We start from the raw sequence: 22907 nt of genomic DNA on the forward strand, positions 1-22907 counted from the left end.
AGGACGATTTAATTTATACTAGGCATCGATACCGACCTCTATAGTATTACTTCGGCCATATGTATTCGATTATACTTAATTGTTTTTTTTTGTTTTACAATCCGACCAATCGAACTCAATATGACACATATTTTTGACTGTAAAATTTACAGTCGTTTGTTAAGTTGACAACACAAAAACAAATTGTTCTGCTTGTAGGGTTGCTATGAAAGGTGCTTCTACAATAAATAATAGTAAATGGTGTACGATGAAATAAACAATGAATAACAGGTTTGTAATAGGTTTATAGAAATAATATACGGTATTTTGTGAAGTGAAATTGCATTTTAATTGATTGGTTTTTGGCTAGGCCTAGTGATGGCATTGGTTTGTCGTTGAATTCTGTCTGTCCGACGGACTCCGAGGTGCTCGTGACTGCATAAATTGGCTAAGATGAGGGGCTTAGGATTTTAGGCCTAGCTGAGTAGGCCTAGTTATAATACTTTGCAGACTTACTTTTCTCATAGACGTAAGGTCTATGCTAGTACTAAAACATTGAAATAATTTTGGTAATTGATTATAACATGCCTACAACATTACAAATACATGATGATGTACAATTATTAATAATAATAATTATGTTTGACCATTCATGATGATGGAGGAGCCTTTGACAAATAGGAGTCGTTTCTCTAGCTTATCAAACTACACAATCTATTTAATTCAAAATATATTTTTTGTTTTTATCTTTTAGAGAAGGAGCAAGAATCGCTGCTAAGTCAAAGTCTGGTCAAGTTGGTATTTTCATGTTCAAAGGTATGGTGGTGTTTTTATTTAGAATACATACATTTAGATATAAACATTATAACAATATTTAATAATAATTATAATACAATTATATATAAAATTAATTAATCAAGTTTTTTGTTACTGAACATACAATTATATTAACACATTTGTTTTAATTTTTTATCTTTTTAGAACCAGAAAAGAGAAAAAAGAAGGTACATAATTTGAGTTTATATATTCAGTAATCAAGAGATAAAACAATTACAAAAAACAAATGTGAAAAACAGTGATTATAATTTATAAAAGAACAGTCCTTGATTACAAGGAATGCCGAGAAAAGTTAAAAACTAATTTCTACTTTGGTCCTTAAAACAGAAATACTAAAAGGTTCATCCCCTTTTCTTATTGACTGAGACTTTGATTTGACTTAAAAACAATCAGTTATATAATTGTAAATGTCTAATGTGATAATGCTTTTTACATTCATAGTTTTCTATATGATAATATAATAATAGATAATTATTTTTATATACTGATTATATAATGTTAATTTTTTTACATTCATAGTTTTCCTATAAATCACGGTCCCAGGGATTTTCTGTGAGAAAGGTCCAAACCACCAGCGAGAATGCTGCAGGAACTGCACCCAAAAAAGCACACTCTCAAACGCGGTTGAAAGATCCGGGACCACCGACTAAGAAAGACGCATCAAAGAAGCCAATAAAAAGCAATAATAATTCGGCCAAAACTAAATCCGTCAAATCACGGAATATTAATTTTGTTGAGAATAATAAACTTCTTCAGAAGAAGAAATCGGCGGAGACTGCGAATACTGTGACTCTCACGCAAGATCAGCTTACGAAGATTTTACAGACATTTGGTGGGGAAAATGCGTCTCTAAAAATTGGTACGTATTATATGCCTCATTGGTTTTCGGTTGGTTGTGTAACGTCTGTTTAATTTAACTTCAGTGATAAGACAAAGGGACACTAATAAATTGTACCAAGGTATACTGGTTTTCTGATATTAATGATGTGTTCATTTTTGTAGGACTGCGGCATTTTTTATTGCTATGTGAGGAAACATGTTACCATATAATAGTGCTATTGTATCCCATGTGTCCCACAATGATCCAATCAAATGACAGGAATTTATTTAGGTGTGGATGTAATAATTATTGAGTATAATTTTAATTATTTAAATTGCCTCTTATTTGATGTATCCTTACAATATTCAACTTTGTTTCTCTGTTGTAGAAAATGGTGATATTAAAATTGAAGACTTATCAAATAAGCAAAATGAAATAGAAACAAAGTTACAAACTGATGAAAATAGAAATATACAGGATTCAATAGATGACACACCAAGTACAGAAAATGTAGCCAACGACATTGTATCAAATCAGAACAACGAAGAATCGCATGTTAACCATGCCGGAGAGGGCAACATGACACATTATAAAACAGAGGATGTTGAACATAGAACTGAGAATGTTAAAAATGTATTATCTCCACGGTTCAACCTTGGTGATATCGGGGGTTCAATTGGTATCAGTGGTTTTAATGATAAAGATGACGCAGCCAGAAGAAGAAGAGAATGGAAAGAAGAATTAGGTATTTGCTTTCTGTTTTATTTATTTATTTCTGTTCAATAGATATAAATGAAACTAGAGATACTATGTTCAAGAACATAAACACAGTCAGAGGAATACCATTAAAATGATGATAGTTTTCATGAGGGTAATAAATGTTACATTTACGTTACTCTTTAGTTTAACACGATGTGTACTAGTAATAGGTATCACAAAGAAGCCATCGGCAAGGAAACAATATTAAACTAGAGATACTATGTTCAAGAACATAAACACAGTCAGAGGAATACCATTAAAATGATAATCAATTACGAGTGGCCTAAAAGAAACATTCAATTTAAATATTTAGGTTTAATTTGTAAAAAAAAAAATATTTTATATTTTGTAGACAAACAACTTGCAGAGAAGCAGAAAGAGAAGGATAGAATGAAGAAACTACGTCTGAGTGGGGACAGTGCTGGTCAGTGGAATCCATGGGGTCTAAGTGACAGTGGAGGTAGGGGACAAAAGAAAGTGGACAACACAACAATACCACAGGTCAAGGTAGGTTTTCTTGAATATGTTTTATAAAGTCTCCTTAGATCTGAATATCTTAGAATCTGCGGTCTGAGAGGAGACAGCAGATAAAATGTACTCTCAATAATGAATTGGCTTGGTGATTGGGTGCGTTAGAGTAAAACCACATTTTCAAATAGTCCTTTCCATGCCAAGTTAAAATGCTGTGTTATTTTTTATAATGCCTTTTTAACCCATAGAGAGCATTTCTTTTGATTCCCATACATAAACGCTTCATTTGTCCTGAACCTAACCCTGTTACTTAAGCATATAATAGAATTACTACATAATCTTGTATATTTTGATATTTAGAATGGTGTTCCTGAAAAGACAAGTAACCAGAACAGTAAACCTGAAATAGCACCCTCCTCAACTACCATGAATCAGTCGTACAATCAGGCTAACACTCCTGCAGCTATGAGGAGCTCATTTTCTTTTGGGGTAGGTTTAGATTTTATGAAGAAAAGTATTGAAACTGTTACTAATTCATAGCCTACATTAGCAAACTTGGTTTGGCAAGAAAATTGTCTAATGTTTGCCAGTGTACAGAAGTAAAAACCTAAACCTCAACAAACTAGTCTCGGGTACAGTAACTGAGACTGTAGCTTTAAAGAACTGAACTTGAAAGAAAGTTTGCACAAAGAAGTTTACAAGTGTTCTGATATAACTACAGTAGTTTTGAATAACTGAACTCGAAAAACAGTTTTCAAACAAAAGTCTGATAGTGTAGACTTTAAAGCTTAGATTCCACAATCGCTCGTTTTATACTTTTTTGTACATTTTCAAATATTTTTTTTTTTGCAGAACTATTCTGATGAAAATGCTGCAATAAAACAGAAAGAAAAGAAGGCGTGGCTTCAAGAATTAGGTATGTTGCGATATTTATTATAGCTTACCCACAATTCCATGTTGCAATGTGCTGAAGATGCATACCAAGAATAACTTACAGTTCATAGTTCACACAAATCTTTTGTTCTACATAGTCTAAAGCTCTGTTTACACTATCAAACAAATCATAAAAATGTGATGTGCTCATATGGACATGATGTAATATCACTACCATATTTGGAAATATCACTACCATATTTGGGCACATAAAACTTGTTTGTCCAACTAGTTTGATAGTGTAGACAGAACTTAATATAAGCAATGAATAGGGAATATTGATGTTTTAAAAAATTATTATTTTTTTATATCTTTTTGATAGAAAAACAAAGACAGGAGGATAAAACGAGACAAACGCAACAGAAGAAACTGCGTGAAAGCGTCAACACGGATGAAAGTTACTGGGCAAAACAAGTGCCTGCCGTGAAAAGTAGCGTGTCATTTCAGAATACGAAGGACGACACAGCGACAGGAGATGAAGAAACAACTCTTGCCAGATCTGTGACATCTCAAAGTGATCCTGCTGGGACAACAGCTCCCATTAACAGTATTATAAGCCCAAGAGGAGACACAAAAAACACTATAATAACACCAAGAGGGTACGTACTGTCTGTGAAATAATAATAATAATAATGATAATAATGTTATATAGCGCCTAAAGCTCTGTCTACACTATCAAACTAGTTTGAAAAAAGTGTGATAAATATTGTAGTGATATGCTTAAATACGGTAGTGATATGACATCATCATTTCCCTATATATAAATACATAAAGTTTGATGGTAAACTAATTTGATAGTGTAGACAGAGAATAAGGTTGTAGTGATATGCTTAAATACGGTAGTAATATGACATCATCATTTCCCTATATATAAATACATAGTTTGATACTATAGTAACTAATTTGATAGTGTAGACAGAGAATAAGGTTGTAGTGATATGCTTAAATACGGTAGTAATATGACATCATCATTTCCCTATATATAAATACATAAAGTTTGATAGTAAACTAATTTGATAGTGTAGACAGAGAATAAGGTTGTAGTGATATGCTTAAATACGGTAGTAATATGACATCATCATTTCCCTATATATAAATACATAAAGTTTGATAGTAAACTAATTTGATAGTGTAGACAGAGAATAAGGTTGACCTTTTACGGTTTTCGTATCTTTACAGGCATCAACGAGGGCAGTGGACTTTAACAGATCCAGCTGAAAAGGAGAGACAGGATAAAGCTCGTAGTAAACATTTAGAACATATAGTAAGTCGGATCTTGAGGTCATAGGTCATAACGCATAGTAAGTGGGATTTTTGTCATGAAATCCTGATGGTTGATTCTCTGCATATAGTGTGGTAGTGGTTAACATACCTTCCAATCCCAAGGTCTTCGGTTGAATCCTAAACTAGTGATAGGGTTGTCTTTCTACACCACTCCCTAAGCTTCAAATGAGACTTAGTTTATAAGCACAATTTAGTTTATCCATCCTGTAATTCCTGTTGGATGTATGATATTTTAAACAATTCAAATATTGCATTTCGTTCCTAAAGGAAGCTGTGAAGGCCCAGGTGGAAGAGAAGCAAAGAATAAAGAGAGAAGCGATAGAAAAAAAGAGGAAAGAAGACAAAGAGGAAGAAGAAAAACTTGAAAAAGAACGAGAAAACTTGCAGAAACAATTTGAAATGGAAGCTCAAAAGCAGAAACAAAAAGAAGTAAGTCAATCTCTTTGTAACGTATTAAATATTTTCACTTGAATAATTGATGTACTCACTGTTACTACCACTGTACTACTGCTAATGATAAAAAGGAGTGTTCTGTTGTGTTAGTACCACAATTTACAAATTTATTTTATTTCTTGTTTAGTGTCTTTTTAGCTGCCATGTTCTACAACTGTTTAATTCAATTAAATTTAAACTTATTATTTTTACTGGGTGACCTCTTCAGCCAAATACTTCCAAAGTGCCCAGTAGATAATCAACATTTTTTACTGTGTACTCTAAAGTCCACTCTATATAGATAGGACCAACAGCCTTACATCCCATCCAAATGACCCAGTACATGGCTATGATTAGCACAACAGGAGATGACCCTCTACTCTTTTCATGTACCAAGTTCTTTATTATGCATTCTACATATGGCACGGGAAGTTCTCGAACCCACACCTCTCACATGCCAGTCCGATACCACCAGCCATTATGTCATACAGCGCTCTCTAGTAGTGTATTATATATTTCCTCTTTAGTTGGATGCATTAGCCAAGCATCAAGCGTTAGTTGAGAGTATGCAACAAGCTTATGAAGAATCTATGAGGTTAAAACAAGAAAAACGCATGAGACACCTAAAGAATACATCACCAGTACAAACCAACCAACAACACAACGAAGGTATTATCATATCATATTGTATGGTTATTTTATCTTTTAGAAAGACCTCAAGAGAGTTCTTGTACATTTTACTTTGATATGATGCTGCTATGTTTTTCTTAATAATACATGTTTCTTTTAGTGCTTTTATCAAAGCGTTTTGTAGATATTTGTATTCATAATGATCTTGAACATATATATATAACATAGTGGAGTAATATCATATATATAAAACAATTTTTTACTTTATGTTGTTACCAATTGGCGACTGGGGCTGTGGTGAACCAGTACACCATTGATTGGTTCTAGAAAAATATTAAACATAAATATTTGACATTTTTTGACAGATCCAGTAACTGCCTCTCCAAGAGTAGGTGGTAGCCATGGACCTGTACGACGAACACCGCCCCCAGCAGCAGTTGCAATAGAGGATACAGCGTCTGAAGCAACAGATGTCAAACATTCAAATGTCAATGAGCAAGGCGTCCAAACAGGTACTGTATACTTTTGTACAATGTAAAGCTCTATCTACAGTAAAATGTGATGTTCCATACTGAAAATGGACATGATGATGTCATATTTAGGCATATCACTACCATATTTGTGCACATCACACTTTTATTGTCAAACTAGTGTGATAGTGTAGACAGAGCTTAAGCGATACTACTTTGTGTAGTAAAGGATACCGGACTAACATGCAAGAGGCTTGTGTTAAAAACCGACCTGTGCCATATAGATTGTACCATTGGACAAGATATTCTACTCTTATTTCCTCATCTTTTGAATGGGACATAAAGCTGTTGGTGTTGATGTATATACTTTGCACATATCCAATATTTGAAAATCAGGATCATCTATCTGATTCTCTGGGAGAACAGTTTTGACTGAACAAATAACTTTCTAACTATCCTTATATAAATGCTGTAATCTCATTCTTCTCATATCTTATTATTGAGGAGAAGTTTCTGTTACTAGAGTTACTCAACTTGTTATTATACTTTTCAAATGTCTAAAAAAGTCTCACAGATTGTGGGCACATACTGTACTATGATGTGAATGTGTTCTCTTATATATTTACTTATTGCTTTATTAATTGTTTGATTTTTGCTTTTTTTCTGTAGAGTTTTCATCCGTTCCCGAAGACAGTGTGCCAAGGTTGAATGAAAGAGATAAGAGTGCTGGAATTGAGTACAAGGAACTCAGAAAAGAAAGACCCAAACATCATGTTAGAGTTGAAACCAAAGTTAACAAAACGGAAGAGAATAACACACACAGTACAGATAACAAAGAAGTAGAAATTAAGATTAAAAAGAGAAAAAACAAGATATCAGAGAGGCCAAAATGGGGTGTCAAATCGGAACCGAAAAAGAAAGTTAAAGCCTCTGACAAGGACTTAACTGTAAGTAAGAAACAGAGGGAAGAACGGCGGAAAAAGAGAATGCAGGAGTTGCTGGCAGATCAGGAAAGACACATGCCACGTCCAAGAACGAAGACAGAGGTTGTAAGGTCAAGAAGTCAAAGAGAATCTCCAGCATTTACGGTTTTAGAATGTCCAGATGAAGAAATTGATAAGGTTTTTAAGTACAGTCGACAGGGTCAGAAAAGTCAGCGTGATCATACAAGACAAAATGATCAGAATGATCACAGAGAAACTGAAAGAGTGATACCTGAGCGACAGAATGAACCTCCTCCAGAACACCTTGATGATTACTCTGTTACACCGCCATTACAAACTGGAGATTTTGTGCCATTCTTAAGGACTGATGAAAGACTTGATTATGACAGTATTCCAGTAACTCCTGCAGAGTATTTAGCTAGGCGTCACCGGGACGCTGATCTTGAGGAAGAGTCTGCACAGAAACAAACTCAGTATCATCATAAGGTGAACTTTGAACTTTCAAATTATCAAATTCATTGTGCTCAGTTGAAGCAAACTGTTTTCACGCAAAGGTTGCCTCATCTGTGTTGTACAGTAAAACACTACCTTTGTGAAAACCCTATTCAAGGGACACCACTATTTAGAGTACACCACTATTGAGGAGACAACCCTATTAAGGGAACACCACTATTAAAGGGACACCTCTTTCGGGGAACACCTCTATTCAGGGGACACCACTATTAAAGGGACACCTTTCGGGGAACACCTCTATTCAGGGGACACCACTATTAAAGGGACACCTCTTTCGGGGAACACCTCTATTCAGGGGACACCACTATTAAAGGGACACCTCTTTCGGGGAGCACCTCTATTCAGGGGACACCACTAAACAAACAATTTATGTAGTGTTAAACATTATATTGCACCTTTTTTTTTTCATAGGAACATGTCCCCTCAATATGGTGTCCCCTGAATAGGGATGTTCCAATAAGAGCGATTCTACTATACTTTTTATTTTGTGCATTTCAAGAGAATTAATTTCTAGTATTCAAGTATATATTTCTGGTATTGAATATTCTTAATCTGATTTTTATAGGATCCTTTGTTTAGTCCTGACATTCGCAAAGAAGGCGAAAATCGACAGAAACTGATTCTCAAACAGTTATCAAACCTTCGGCAGGTACGTACTTCTCAAAATATCCATTTCCATCCACCCCCCTTTTGATCCTTTGGGGTTCAGTTGGTGATTTTTAAGTTCACTTTTTCATTTATCAAACTTTTCTTTCAAAAAATCATCTTAACTTAGATTTAAGTTTGTTTTCAAAATAAAGTAAGGAAATTATTTACAAATTGTTTCAAAATCCATTCCATCAGATAAAGAGAACTGGTAATAATAAAGTTTCAGTTTTCTTCACTTAAGCACTATACTCCACAACTATTTTAACTTAGGCAAAAATATTCACAAATTCTAGCCCAGTTATACTTGGAGATAAACCTCAAGCAAACTAAAAGTTTTTTACGTTAATCATCAAAACACACCCCAAATGGTCAACAATTTTTACTGCTACTAATAAATAGGAAATATGTATTATTTAACCTTTGTTTAAATTTAATTGCGGATTAATTTATTTTAAACCCAAGGCCTTGGAACAGGATCTTACTGCTTCTCCTTTCCACTTCAATTAATTCTGTATGGCCACACCTTTTAATCCTACCAACCACAGTTCATTGTCTGGTAGTTAATTTTGTCTAATATTTTGGTTTTTTTTGCCCCATAATCAATTTTGTAGGAAAAAAATTGAAAACAAATAATGTTTATACTATATAAAAAGACAAAATAAACTGTTAGATTCAACCAAAACCAATTGGCTGCAAGCCAATTTGACTATTTTTTGCTTTAAATTAAAGATTTCTAAGGTAAATATTTTTTTTCTGCTCCAATTTTAGATAAAAGTGAATAACTATTATGTAAAATTTGAAATTGCATATTCGACAAAAAAGTTTAAAATTATTATTTTTCAGGGGACAGTATATCTTTAATTTAATGTTTTTTATTATTTTATAGGGTTTAATAATGAAGCAACGTGAAATGGAACTTGGCTTATCAACGACACCTTTATCAACATAGTATTATTCTTGCAGAAAATTTTAATTTATAAAAATTATTTTAATCCGTAATAATTTTTTTTATTCATATTTGATTATTATAAATTATAAACATGGTTTTTGTTAATTCAAATTAAAATTTAGTTGAGCTAAAAAATATTTGAAAATTTCTGTGGATAGAATTAACCAACTATAAACTGCAGATGATGTTGATGATGCTTATAAATAGCTTGAGTTATAGACTCAATAGCTCAGTGTGTATGATGTGTCTGATTATTTGTAAGTTCAGTAAGGTTGTAATATTTATTTTGCGCCAGTATGCATCGATTAGTTCATTGTGCAGAGTGTAGAGCATTTTTACCACGATAATCACGTATACAGTTAAGGTGGACAATTGGGGTGGGGGAGGCTGCCACTTAATTGTGGTTGGCCGTACAATTTCCGGTAATTCGTTTTATGAGAAAGTGTTCTTTTATTAGATTTTGGCCCTGAATAGGAGTGTCACCTGGGGTGTCACCTGAATAGGTGAGTCCCGCGAATAGGAGTGTCCTCTGGGGTGTTCCCTGTATAGGTGTGTCCCGCGAATAGGAGTGTCCTCTGGGGTGTTCCCTGTATAAGTGTGTCCTCTGGGGTGCTCCCTGTATAGATGAGTCCCGCGAATAGGAGTGTCCTCTGGGGTGTTCCCTGTATAGGTGTGTCCCGCGAATAGGAGTGTCCTCTGGGGTGTTCCCTGTATAAGTGTGTCCTCTGGGGTGCTCCCTGTATAGATGAGTCCCGCGAATAGGAGTGTCCTCTGGGGTGTTCCCTGTATAGGTGTGTCCCGCGAATAGGAGTGTCCTCTGGGGTGTTCCCTGTATAGGTGAGTCCCGCGAATAGGAGTGTCACCTGAGGTGTCACATGAATAGGTGAGTCCCGCGAATAGGAGTGTCCTCTGGGGTGTTCCCTGTGTAGGTGCGTCCTCTGAGTTGGGGTGGCCATAGTGTTAAAACATATATTATTATCTTTGTAATCTCCTTCCTTGTTTATGTTTTACCGAAATTAATAAAGTATGACATATTATTAGCGATCAAGCCCCGAATGTTTCGAGGAAGGATGTCTACTTTCCGTTTCTCATTTAAACCGTTTTAAAAATTTCTCATACAAGCGTTTGTTCTTAAAGGGATGTAGTTAACATAGATATTTCCTTAGCTTCCATGTGCCTATTATTTATACCTAGCTAACAAACCGCCGGTCGGTGCCATATGGCCTAAGGGTCGTCTGAAAACGGGTTTTTACATGTTTCTTATTCTCTACCTTAGCTTGGTTCCCAGAGACGCCGCGGAATGACGTAGATGCAACGCAAGCGAGTTGATAAATAATAAGCGACGGTTTGAATAATGTATCATTTCTGAATCACTTGCGCTTGGTTTCCACTAACAACGCAACGTAAAAAAATGCCCTTCCAATCATTTGTTTGCAGCACTATTGCGTTGTCGGTTCCCACTTTGGATTACGCGGCAATACTAACAGCACTGTGCGTCGATACGTCACTGAGTTGCGTTCTAGTGGGAACCACGCTTACGTCTTTGTGTTGCGTCTCCCTAACCAAGCATTACAAATCTCCTTATTTTCGGATAATGAGATGATGTTGGAAACACAAATGTAAATCTGAACTCGTCACCTCGTCGAATTAGATGACCCTTAAAATATGCAACCTAGCTCCATGTAGGTTGTTTTATGTGGAAAATAAATGTAATTGAAATTAAATCATTGACCACAAATGTATAACATTGAGGGAAGTCATGTATTATTATTTACCTTGTGCAGTGCTTAATTTCTGATATTAAAACAGAGAGAGAGTAATTCTATCTTTCCGGTTCCGACAATCCCTTTCCTAATCCGTTCCGCACTTTGTTATGAAGTTTCCTTAAGCACTTGTAGTATCGAATCTTAACTTGGGAAGAACACTGGAACTTACGTTCCAACAACCAACGAAAAAGAATGGTGGTCGGAAGGAATAGGATTGCCTTTATATTTATGATTACTTTGAGTTTACTACTTCCAACAGGTAAGACCATTTTCTGTTTTCTTATAATATATTAACTTTAAACTGAAACATGGACTAGTCAAGAACAATCATAACAATGTGCGCTGACTTTTAGACGTATCGGTTTAAACAGTTTCCGTTTCTTTAACCGTAAGAAGTAGGCTATAGATATGTATGAAGTTATGACCGAAAAGAAATGATATTAAATGCGTTTTCTTATTCAATTAAAGTTCAACTGTATTTAGTAATTGCATGAATCTTGACAAGAACATTGTTGGTTGTTTTACTGTAGTTAGGACTCTTTACAAAACAACCCCGTCAACATTGCATGTTGTACGCAAAAATGAACATCATGTGGATTCGGAGTTTGCTTGTGATTAGTCAAATTACTTTGCGTTGCGCTTGCATCTTTGCGTGCGTCGTAGTGACGTTTGGGAACCAAGCTTAACGCAATGACGTAAGGCAAAACTGAAGTTGATCAATCGGAAGCGACAGTTCTGATAATCCATTGTTTGTGATTAGCCAAAATAACTTGCATTAAATGCGCTTACGCCCTTGCGTTGTTTCATATGAGAACCAAGCTTAACAGATCCAGAATAATAGTGTAGGCCTAAAAACATAATTTCCAATGAATTTTTCTGTAATATCTCAGTTTCTAGCTACTGTTTTAAAACTTATAAGAAAAAGACGACAGGAGATTACGATTTCAGATGTAGAACCAGATTAAACGACCTTCCTGGCGGGAGTCTTGAAGACTGCTGTAGCAACGTGCAAGATTCCGTCGGGTTTAGCACAAACGTCAAAGGCAAATATTGTGAAATTTGTGAAAGTGCACTTTCAGAAGAAGACATAACACCAGGTACACAAATATCATAGCTTCTTCAAATTGGGTCATCTCAGGGGTCATTCCAACATTCAGTACCAATGTCTAATTTGTTATATTTTGCGTTGCGCGTATTACCAACTCGTGCTAGTGTCGAGTTAAAGTTATTTGGGCCTTAAATTGGGTCATCTTAGCCTAGGGGTCATTATCCCAACATTCATTACCAATGTCTAAATTCGCTATATTTTGAGTATTACCAACTCATGCTAGTGTCGAGTTAAAGTCTAATTATTTGGGCATGTGTTTATTTAACTATACTCTAATAATGTTTTTCATACATTTTGTCAATCGTTTTGCAGTCTGGTCTCAGTGGGGCGCTTGGTCCGGTTGCAGTCGCACGTGCGATGTCGGAATAGAGACACGCACGCGACAATGTGAACAAGGTATTTGCGATGGATCAACAACGGAGCAGAGGGAGTGTGTCGAACATCAACACTGCCCGAGTAAGATTCATTAGCGTTTATTTTTATTTAAAACATATTTATACTCGATAAAAACATTAGGTATAGGTGTAACACCTGTTTTACATGTTCCTGTTTATAGGACGGTTAAGTTCAGGAAATTTTTCATTTTTTAGGTTAGCTCCTATTACTGACGATCCATGAATATGTGACTTTTATAAAAGAATAATGGAAACAGATCTGACAGTATAGAAGGTCCATAGCCCTGTCTACACTATCAAACTTTATCTGACAACAAAATGTGATCTGCCCTATGGACATGATGATATTTGACTATATCACTATAATATGTGATCTGCCCTATGGACATGATGATATTTGACCATATCACTATAATATTTGAGCATATTATCTCTACCATATTCGAGCACATCAAACAGTTTGATAGTGTTGACAGAGCTTAATTGAATTGGCATTTTTTAACTGCAACTTTGTTTTCTTTCATTTTTTAAGTTGATGGAGAATGGGGTAATTGGGTTGAATGGTCGACATGTTCTACAACATGTAGCGTCGGTATTCGTTCACGGTCCAGAATTTGTGATTCTCCGGCACCACAATACAACGGAAGGACGTGTTTGCAAATTGGGGGCGACTCCGTTGAACAAGAAGACTGCGTAGAAACTGAAAACTGCCCAAGTATGTACTTAACATAATATAAAACCCCTATTAAAGCTTGGTTCCCACTAGGACACAACGCAAGGGCGTAAACGCAACGCAAGCGAGTTGACCAATGACAAGCGACAGTTAGAATAATCCATCGCTTGTGATTGGTCAAATCCCTTACATTGCCGCGCGTTACGTCATTGTGTTGCGTCCTAGTGGGAATCAAGCTTTGTGAACACCTTCTCAAGTTCGTCGTAGTGTTAAAACATCTCAATGTGTGTTTCCAAGGATGTCTCTTGAATAGAGATTTCCAAAAGTAAGAGTTCTACTGTAGTTTCAAATAAACCATATTTTCACATGTCGTTCTTCGGACATGAGACTAACATTACTAACCAATATATTTATCTTCAGACAAAAACAAAATTCTTGTTTAGACCTACCAGTTCCAGTGTATATTTTCGTTTATTATCCACAGCCCAGTGATAGTTTTCCCCGACTCGGGGCGACCTCAAATGACATTTTTCTTAAACTAAACGTGTCTTTTGTCTTCTTTCAAGTTAATGGTATTTGGGGGAATTGGCAACCGTATTCCGCCTGCTCAGCAACCTGTGGATCCGACGCTTTTCGAACCCGAGATAGAGCTTGTGATAATCCACCACCACAATACGGTGGTAATCCTTGTCCAGGTGAATCCAGATCAACGCATAACTGTGGCTTTGGACTGTGTCCGAGTAAGTGTTTAGCTATCAATATACAGCAAACAATAAAATAAACACGTAGGTTGATAGTCGTTGTAGGCCTAGTTGGAAGGTTTGAAGTGGTGATAACTAAAGGCGGACCCATGCAAGGATATCGCTTGGCTCCTTTAAAAAAAATCTATGTTTTACTATTAAATTAGATGTTAGCGCTCCCCGTTCAAAATCCTGATAGTACGACCCTGCAATTTGTATCTGCTTCGGGTCAGTAACATCCTTCATTATTCTGTAACGCCTAGTAAATAATGGTCTTTATCAATATTGTCCTTTGACACAGTTGATGGTGGTTGGTCGTCGTGGTCACCATGGACAGGCTGCAGTAAGACTTGTGGAGATGGTAGAAGTGTTCGTAAGCGAAGCTGCAACAACCCAAGACCACAGCACAACGGTAAACCATGCAACGGAGAAGATACGGGCAGAGAGACTTGTAACCTTCGTGAATGTATCAGTGAGTAATCATCATGGAATTATTGGTTGAATCCATACATCTCTTAAGACATACTTTATTATCTCCAAAACTGAAGAAATTACAGGAGCTTACAAACAAGCTCCATCAACCCCTGCGCTCTCTTTAAGCATGACTGTCATTCCTTTCTGTGCTGTCCTAGCCCAAGTTGTTCCTGTATAAGATGTTGTCCCTCCATCTGCGTTTTTGTGTTTCCCTTCTTTTGCCGATTCTCGCCTGCCATTCGGTTCACCTGTTGTCACCTTTTTTTTTTATGACCACCCCATATTCTTAAAGTTCGGTTAAAGTAGTGTGTTCATGATAGTTTGCTACATCTCATTCCAAGTTTCCCTCAAGCTTGGTTCCCACAGTCACTAGCAACGCAACGCAAGGACGTACGCGCAACGCAAGTGAATTGACCAATGACAAGCCACTGTTTGAAAAATCCATCGCTTGTGATTGGTCAAATCACTTACGTTGCGTTACATCCTTGCGTTGCGTCGCTAGTGGGAACCAAGCTTTATATGATGATGATCTCTATTGCGTCAACCACACCATATTGTACACAAACAAGTATCTTTATTCTCTATTTAGAACCCGTTGATTGGACAGAATGGTCAGACTGGTCAGATTGCTTGGACTGTGAAACGTATGGTCAACAGAGACGCACGCGTATCTGCCCTGTCACAGCTGATAGTAAAATTATCAAATGCGACGGTTCATCATTGGATATTTATAGGTGCACGTCTGTAGATAACTGCAAAAAAAGTAAATTTGTTTATGCAATTTCTGGAAAATTATTTTACAGAGATAGGCTACTTAAAGATGTATTGTCACCCAAACACATGAAAAAATGATTATTAATTAAATCAGACTTTGAATATGTTATTTTTTGGTTTTAATAAAGTTATGCACTTCCGTGGAAACTAAAACGAAAAAAGTAATGTTTTCACTTATAAAATAAACAGTTAAATTGGCAGCCAATTTTTTTGATTTAAAGTTCAAATTTTTCAGGTAGGCCTAAATACATTTTTTTCGATCCAATTTTTGGTCAAAGTGAATAACTATTAGGTAACTTTGAAATAACATATTCAATAAAATTTAAAAAAAATAAACATTATTTTTCAGGGGACAATGCATTTTTAAGATCTGTACTTAAGATACTTTTTAATTAAATTTGTTTTAAATCGAATGACTGATTTAGACAACTCTATATGTAATTCTAAATCAACTGAAGATAGTAGGCCTAGGCATTTCCTTTTCTCATATCCTGCTATCCAGAATATTAGATTCGAGAAATTGGCAATAAAAAAAAACTCTTGGTTTACTGTACTTGGTCTTCCAGAAATATTGAATTGCATTTTATCGATTTTGTAAATGCTTCACCAAACGGGCTTAAAAAGAAAAACAACAATGGCATTATAGTAGGCCTAGTTTTCTGCTATAACATCCTGTATTACTTCTTATATTTTGTACACTTCAGTTGAAGTTTTCTTCTAAATAGGCCTGGTTAAAAAAGTTAAACTTTTCTTTTACTTGTTGTAATACTCTGAATGTCGCACCTTTGCTCAAGAATTGTGCCACTATTTCGAAAGTGCGATAGCTTCTAAATAAATAATTATTATTATTGTTTATTTTATGCCATTATTAAAATGTACATTATTATATATATTTATTTTTATATTAGGCGTATCAGATGCAGAAGGAAGTGGAAGCGGCGATGGCTGTGTTGGGGTTAGTATCTTATACATTCCAGGATATTTTTTCAAATGCGTAATGTTGTTGATTGTTTATGTAATGTTTTTTTTATTGTTTACGCAATGTTTATTTTTTGATACGTAATATTGTTTTTGTAGGACGATTGTTGTGACGACCCAGATGGTTGCTCTGATGGGTCTTCGTCTAATTCGTTTTCATCCAGTAATGACGAATCATCGTCAGAACCGCCACCACCCGATAAATGTAAACGATTTTTCACACCGGCGCCAGACAACAGTATTAGCGATTCTCTTGGTGACAGCATAAGTGTGAGTGTTAGCCAAGGCAGTGATAGCAATGCCGCATCATTCGAATGGGTTGATTGTCCGGAAGATGTTACACCAACCCCCGCAGATGATTGCAGAGATAGTAACAGTAATAATTGCGCCTTCAGTGATTATTACGATTATAGTGATGATGAATCAGATAAGAAACCAACTCCAGCAGGGGGAGGGAGTAGCAGTATAAGTGATTATGACGCGAGTTCCAGTGATTCTAACGCAAGCCCCGGTGCTACTGACGCTCCCGATAATGGAGGTGGGGATGAGAACAGCTTGTCGTCTTCATATGTGTCCTCTGGAAAAGACACTGGCGGTAATGGAGGCGGTGGCAATGCAGGTGGTGGCGGACAAGGATCCTTTAGCAGCAGTTCATAGTCTTAAACAGAATCAACTACGATGGCCTTTAGTCTGTCATAGTACTGTAGTATGTCTTATATCATTTCAAACTCCAGAGTTATACACACAGCATAATACGATGTGTATTAAAACTCATGAGATTTGCAGGCGATGTGAAAGAGGTGTTATTGATATTATATAAAAGTATTATTATATTCACAACCACAACGAATTACAATATTTATGACTTATCGAGTTATTGATAGGCCTACTGCTATATTATGATGCTTTTGGACAACTTATGTCCTAAAGCGTTTCATTGAAATAATTATACTTTACTCATGTATGATACTATATTGATTCACATACGCAATAACAACGAATAAATAATTAATTAATTATCACCTCCTTCATAATTTTTTGTTATTCGAACAATGATTAGTTTTGAGAACTTTGTTTGTATTGATGCCAAAGCTGGTGACCTTTAGTGTTGATGCCAAAGCTGGTGACCTTTAGTGTTGATGCCAAAGCTGGTGACCTTTAGCGTTGATGCCAAAGCTGGTGACCTTTAGTGTTTTAAAAAAAAAACAATCACGGATTTCAGTATTCTTCTTTTTATTGATAGGCCTACTGTTAATACATTATAATGCTCAGTCTTTATAAACCCTATGTCCTAAAGCATCACACTCAAAGCATTCAAGTGTTCTCAATTACTTAGTATAAAGTACAAAATTACGTCAGAGTACGGCAAACATCAGACCAATTACTCAACTCCATGACGCAAAGCTACTTCACAATATGTAGTTAAATACAATTTCCATATATTCATTCAGTTCATATTTGTATTTTTTTTTATACATATAGTACTTTGGTAAAAGGATCGATATGTGTTATAAGCCTTCCGTACTGTATTAAACATGATTTGCTGTGATATTTGTATTCTTTCTACTCTCTAAAAGTTTCTGATTGATTACTTTTACTATTGTGATTTAGGTAATCATACTTTCATTTTCTCCTTTCCGATATGCCGATCCTTTTCCTTATTTGCAAACATTTACTTACAGTAAAGTATAATAACAGTTGGCCTGATGTTTATGAACATTAATGTTATGTTCTGCAAGACTTTTCAGTTTTATTAATTACATTATCATATCCTTATAAACATTGTAGAATTTCCATTCCACTTTGAGATAATTGAAAGTATGCTGTAACAACGCCTTGCGTTTGCCTAGAAATTGTAGTGCTAGTATGTTAAAGTTAGTATAAGGATGTAACAAAAGTATGTAGGCCTAATAACGGATGTATTTTATATTTATATGACAAAGGGAATGCTATTTGCCTTTACCGTTGTGATATAGGTAATCATACTTTCATTTTCCCCTTTCCGATATGGCGATCCTTTTCCTTATTGGCAAAAGTGTATAAATAGTATAACAGTTGGCCTGACGTTTATGAACATTATTAAGTATGTTCTGCAAGATGGCAGTTGGAAGAAGTAAAAGCAATGTTGTCCATATATTTATGTATTTTATAGGATTTTCACTCTTTTTGACAGGTAAGATAGTTTTGTTCTAAGGGAAATATTATCTGAACATTTTAGGCCTAATTAGTTTTCCATAAGATTACTCTTATATAGGCCTATAGTTTTAATTTTTTATTTGTTTGCTACGGCTTAGGCCTAAAAGTAACAATAATTTGTGAAGGCAAAACCATGTCTATAATTTAAAAAAAAACGATAATTGGGTACCAATATATATAATAGTTATTTTAATTTGTAAGATTTTTCTAGGCCTAAACGTAGTTTAGCAACAATTATGCATCATTTTGTTTCCTTTATTCAAGTTATTGGTGAGCTGGATGTGTGGTCTGAATGGTCAACATGCTCTAAGACGTGCAGTGTTGGTATTCGTTCACGATCACGCAACAGTTGTGGTGACAATGTGGTATACAATGAAACAACGACATGTTTAGAAATCGAACAAGAAGATTGTGAGGAAGTACAAAACTGTCCTGGTATTTACTAATGTTTACTCTATTTTGCATCATGACTCCTCCTTCGGCTTCGATTAGGCCGCTCGATCGACCGTTTCGGATTAGACCGGTTAAAAACACTAACATTAAACGAACACAGATTCGATCTGTATAGTGTTGCCGGACACTTGGTTACACAGCAATGTGTTAAGCTACATTAGTCAGGGGGGAAGAATACAACTGTAATTTGTTTGTCTCTCTATGTTATGTATTGTGTTTTGTTCTTTTCAGTTAATGGTGATTGGGGGGATTGGCAGCCGTATTCTGCCTGCTCAGCAACCTGTGGAACCGACGCTTTTCGAAGCCGAGACAGAGTCTGTGACAATCCACCAGCACAATACGGTGGTGAATCTTGCTATGGTGAATCGAGATCAACGCGTAACTGTGGCTTTGAACCGTGTCCGAGTAAGTGTTCAAGATTGTACTTTAAGCTGATTATTGTGATCTTTGAAAGGGAGGCGTGGCTTTGGACAAATCTTTGTCAACAATTCCAATGTTGTACAGTTACTCTTCTCTGATCCGTTCACATACGTTAACTCTCCTTTTCGTTATAACTCCGATACCTCTGATACTCCGATATGTTTCTGAGGTACATCCGGTAAAACTAGGCCTAATTCCGATTGTTTCTCAGAATGTGACATTGAAAAGCACATCATACTAACGGGAGTTTATCGGGTGGTTAAACTTTGCGTTTGAACTCGGGTCTAACTCCGATATAGACCGCGATTTAACCCCGATTAAGAAAATAACGTGAAAAAGCTAATAATATCATTTGTTATTGACAGTTGATGGTGGTTGGGGAGAGTGGTCATCGTGGACTGGTTGCAGTAAGACATGTGGAACGGGTAAAAGTGTACGTAAAAGATCGTGTAACAATCCAAAACCAAAATACAACGGTTTATCCTGTAATGGAGAGAGTACAGGGAAGCGGACATGTACAATGGACCCATGTTTTAGTGAGACGCATTATTTTTTTCACAATGTCATGTTTTCGCCGAATTTAATTAGGCCTACACATAACTATGGCTTATTTACTTTGATATACGCAAGCACAATTTTTCCCCATGCAATTAAGGCAGAAATATGAATAATTCATTACCTTAATTCTAATGAATTATTCATGATTTCTGCCTTAATTGCATAGGAAAAAAATAATGCATCCGGGCAATTTGGTTTCTACTATCCACCAAGTTTAGCGATGACTGGCTCTTAAGCTTGGTTCCCACTAGAACGTAGCGATGTCTGTCTCTTAAGCTTGGTTCCCACTAGAACGTAGCGATGACTGTCTCTTAATAACTTGGCTGCTATATAGGACGCAACGCAGAGAACGTAGAGCAACGCAAGAAAGTTGACCAATCACAGTGCGCTTATACGCCCTTGCATTGCGTACTAGATAGGAACAAAGTTTAAAATAATCCTTGTTCAAAAATATTGTCTTAACCAACTAGGATCACTTCACGAAATAATTCATGATTGACGAATTAAAATCGTAGTTTATTTCTATTTTCTCCTTAGAGATCAGAGACTGGACTGAATGGTCAAAATGGTCCCATTGCTCGGATTGCGTCATGTATAGTAAACAAAGACGCACACGTCAATGCCCTATCCCGGAAGATGGAAAAAGTTTCAAATGTGATGGTTTGGCCATTGAATACCATAAATGCGAATCAGAGGCTGATTGTATAATAGGTACAGTATTACGCATTCCATAACCACAAGTATTACGAGAAGAGATTTAATTCTGAAAATGTATATTGAGCCCTTGCAATTGAACATATCCAAGATACGTTGAAGTTTTAGTTTTCCTGCACTCACAAAAAAATAGCATTATAATAATATTATCATAATATAGGCCTAATTATTTAAAAAAATTGACACAAAAAGGACTCGTCGCCGGGAATGCACGTCTGCTAATCCTGGCGCCCACTGCTATCTAAATCTATAAAGATATTTATTATTTCGGTTTAATATTATTGTAGGGGTGATTTGTTTTTACTCTCGGTGTTTTCAACTTAAGCTACTCAATAATATTTTTATTTATTTCAAAATTAAAGTAATAATGTTTGTATTTTATTGTTTTATCGATATGTTCAAATTATCATCTTTTAATCTAGAGGAATCAGATAAGGAAGAATTGGAAAATGAAGAGAGTAGCGGAGATGGTTGTGTTGGGGTAAGTTGAACACAACTGTAGTTCTTACCGCACTGCGGCAGTGCCGATAGTGCCGCTGTGGCATACGATAGAATACGATGCTTTCACTCGCACTGCGGCAGTGCCGATAGTGTCGCTGTAGCACACGATAGAATACGATGCTTTCACTCGCACTCTGCGGCAGTGCCGATAGTGCCACTGTGGCATACGATAGAATACGATGCTTTCACTCGCACTGCGGCAGTGCCGATAGTGCCGCTGTAGCACACGATAGAATACGATGCTTTCACTCGCACTGCGGCAGTGCTGATAGTGCCGCTGTGGCACACGATAGAATACGATGCTTTCACTCGCACTGCGGCAGTGCCGATAGTGCCGCTGTGGCATACGATAGAATACGATGCTTTCACTCGCACTGCGGCAGTGCTGATAATGCCGCTGTGGCATACGATAGAATACGATGCTTTCACTCGCACTGCGGCAGTGCCGATATAGTGCCGCTGTGGCACACGATAGAATACGATGCTTTCACTCGCACTGCGGCAGTGCCGATAGTGCCGCTGTGGCATACGATAGAATACGATGCTTTCACCCGCACTGCGGCAGTGCTGATAGACTCAGCCAATCATCATTGTCCATAATATTAATTGTCTCCCGATATTTATTTTTTCCATCCAGAATGATTGCTGCGATGATGACGATGCTGATTGCTCACCACCTTCATATTCTTCAAGTCTGGATAAAACCACTACACAACCACCTACTAAAAAATGTAAAAGATATTCTACTCCCGAACCCGGTATCGACACTCCTGAATCCGGTAACGAGAGTCCCGGTGACGTACTTTCTTATAGCGAAAGTAGCGAGGGTAGCGTGAGCTTATCCGATTCTGAATCGACGCCACAATTATCGTACGAATGGGTTGAATGTAAGGAGGAAGAAGAAGAAGAAGAGATTGACGAAGAAGAGGAAAAGACAGGCAGTAGTAGCTTAGATGAATATTATGATTAATTTTTACCGATATTCTTACCGATTATTTGGAAATTAGGCCTACGCTTTTACATTAGTAATATTATAGATAGATTTACAAAAATAACTTTTCACACATCACAATTACTTAGAATAGATTAACCAAATAGTTCAGGGTGAAAATAAATTGATATTTGATAGTTGTAAGAAAACTTTACGCTTAGGTTCCCATAAATAAACGAAGTAGGCCTATAGGTATATCACTGGACAGAGGCAAGCACGTGATATGAACATTTATAGTTAATAATTAATTTGTCAACGAATGACACATAAAAAATTGATTAATTTTTATTACATTACATGCAAGAATTAAATTATTTGTTAGGTGAGCCCACTTTTTTTCGTGGGCCAAATGATAATGGAAATGATCGTATTATATTATGATAGTAAGATTTTTGATAAATGATAAACAATAAAAATGTATCGCTTTAATACGATACTAATGTGGTTTTAATGGATGAGATGTTTTTTATCCCCAAAAATTGATATACAATACCGGC

General features: G+C 36.1%; 3 protein-coding genes across 3 annotated transcripts; all 3 read left to right on the forward strand.

Annotated features, from left to right (window-relative positions):
• Nucleotides 1-145: 145 nt before the first annotated feature.
• On the forward strand, nucleotides 146-11492 carry LOC140059437 (coiled-coil domain-containing protein 66-like). Its single transcript, XM_072105360.1, has 16 exons — nucleotides 146-270; nucleotides 734-795; nucleotides 961-983; nucleotides 1336-1675; nucleotides 2025-2381; nucleotides 2748-2902; nucleotides 3227-3355; nucleotides 3719-3782; nucleotides 4122-4398; nucleotides 4979-5063; nucleotides 5351-5512; nucleotides 6043-6184; nucleotides 6511-6657; nucleotides 7285-8045; nucleotides 8638-8721; nucleotides 9607-11492. Exons 1-16 carry the CDS (start codon nucleotides 260-262, stop codon nucleotides 9667-9669), a joined length of 2862 nt encoding a protein of 953 aa, XP_071961461.1. The 5' UTR covers nucleotides 146-259; the 3' UTR covers nucleotides 9670-11492.
• A 54-nt stretch (nucleotides 11493-11546) lies between these two features.
• LOC140059438 (properdin-like) lies at nucleotides 11547-18140 on the forward strand. The gene is made up of 9 exons (XM_072105361.1): nucleotides 11547-11694; nucleotides 12326-12532; nucleotides 12856-12999; nucleotides 13471-13653; nucleotides 14178-14351; nucleotides 14653-14823; nucleotides 15415-15588; nucleotides 16508-16554; nucleotides 16677-18140. Exons 1-9 carry the CDS (start codon nucleotides 11628-11630, stop codon nucleotides 17232-17234), a joined length of 1725 nt encoding a protein of 574 aa, XP_071961462.1. The 5' UTR covers nucleotides 11547-11627; the 3' UTR covers nucleotides 17235-18140.
• A 513-nt stretch (nucleotides 18141-18653) lies between these two features.
• Nucleotides 18654-22798, forward strand: LOC140058993 (adhesion G protein-coupled receptor B1-like). Its single transcript, XM_072104794.1, has 7 exons — nucleotides 18654-18750; nucleotides 19038-19208; nucleotides 19458-19631; nucleotides 20012-20182; nucleotides 20742-20915; nucleotides 21341-21399; nucleotides 22057-22798. The coding sequence occupies exons 1-7, from the start codon at nucleotides 18663-18665 to the stop codon at nucleotides 22387-22389; spliced, it is 1170 nt and encodes a 389-aa protein (XP_071960895.1). The 5' UTR covers nucleotides 18654-18662; the 3' UTR covers nucleotides 22390-22798.
• Nucleotides 22799-22907: the final 109 nt, after the last annotated feature.

Source organism: Antedon mediterranea, chromosome 9 (assembly GCF_964355755.1).
Source record: "Antedon mediterranea chromosome 9, ecAntMedi1.1, whole genome shotgun sequence".
Taxonomy (NCBI): domain Eukaryota; kingdom Metazoa; phylum Echinodermata; class Crinoidea; order Comatulida; family Antedonidae; genus Antedon; species Antedon mediterranea.

What these genes read in the sequence shown, in the direction of transcription:
- LOC140059438 (XM_072105361.1), top strand. Translation starts at nt 11,628, where the DNA reads ATGGTGGTCGGAAGGAATAGGATTGCCTTTATATTTATGATTACTTTG. An exon ending in GAGTTTACTACTTCCAACAG is followed by an intron (nt 11,695 to 12,325) that starts GTAAGACCATTT and finishes GTAATATCTCAG; the next exon opens with TTTCTAGCTACTGTTTTAAA. An exon ending in TAACCTTCGTGAATGTATCA is followed by an intron (nt 14,824 to 15,414) that starts GTGAGTAATCAT and finishes TTCTCTATTTAG; the next exon opens with AACCCGTTGATTGGACAGAA.
- LOC140059437 (XM_072105360.1), top strand. An exon ending in CAGAAAAGAGAAAAAAGAAG is followed by an intron (nt 984 to 1,335) that starts GTACATAATTTG and finishes TTACATTCATAG; the next exon opens with TTTTCCTATAAATCACGGTC. An exon ending in CAACCAACAACACAACGAAG is followed by an intron (nt 6,185 to 6,510) that starts GTATTATCATAT and finishes ATTTTTTGACAG; the next exon opens with ATCCAGTAACTGCCTCTCCA.
- LOC140058993 (XM_072104794.1), top strand. Translation starts at nt 18,663, where the DNA reads ATGTTCTGCAAGATGGCAGTTGGAAGAAGTAAAAGCAATGTTGTCCAT. An exon ending in TGGCTTTGAACCGTGTCCGA is followed by an intron (nt 19,632 to 20,011) that starts GTAAGTGTTCAA and finishes TGTTATTGACAG; the next exon opens with TTGATGGTGGTTGGGGAGAG. An exon ending in GCGGAGATGGTTGTGTTGGG is followed by an intron (nt 21,400 to 22,056) that starts GTAAGTTGAACA and finishes TTTTCCATCCAG; the next exon opens with AATGATTGCTGCGATGATGA.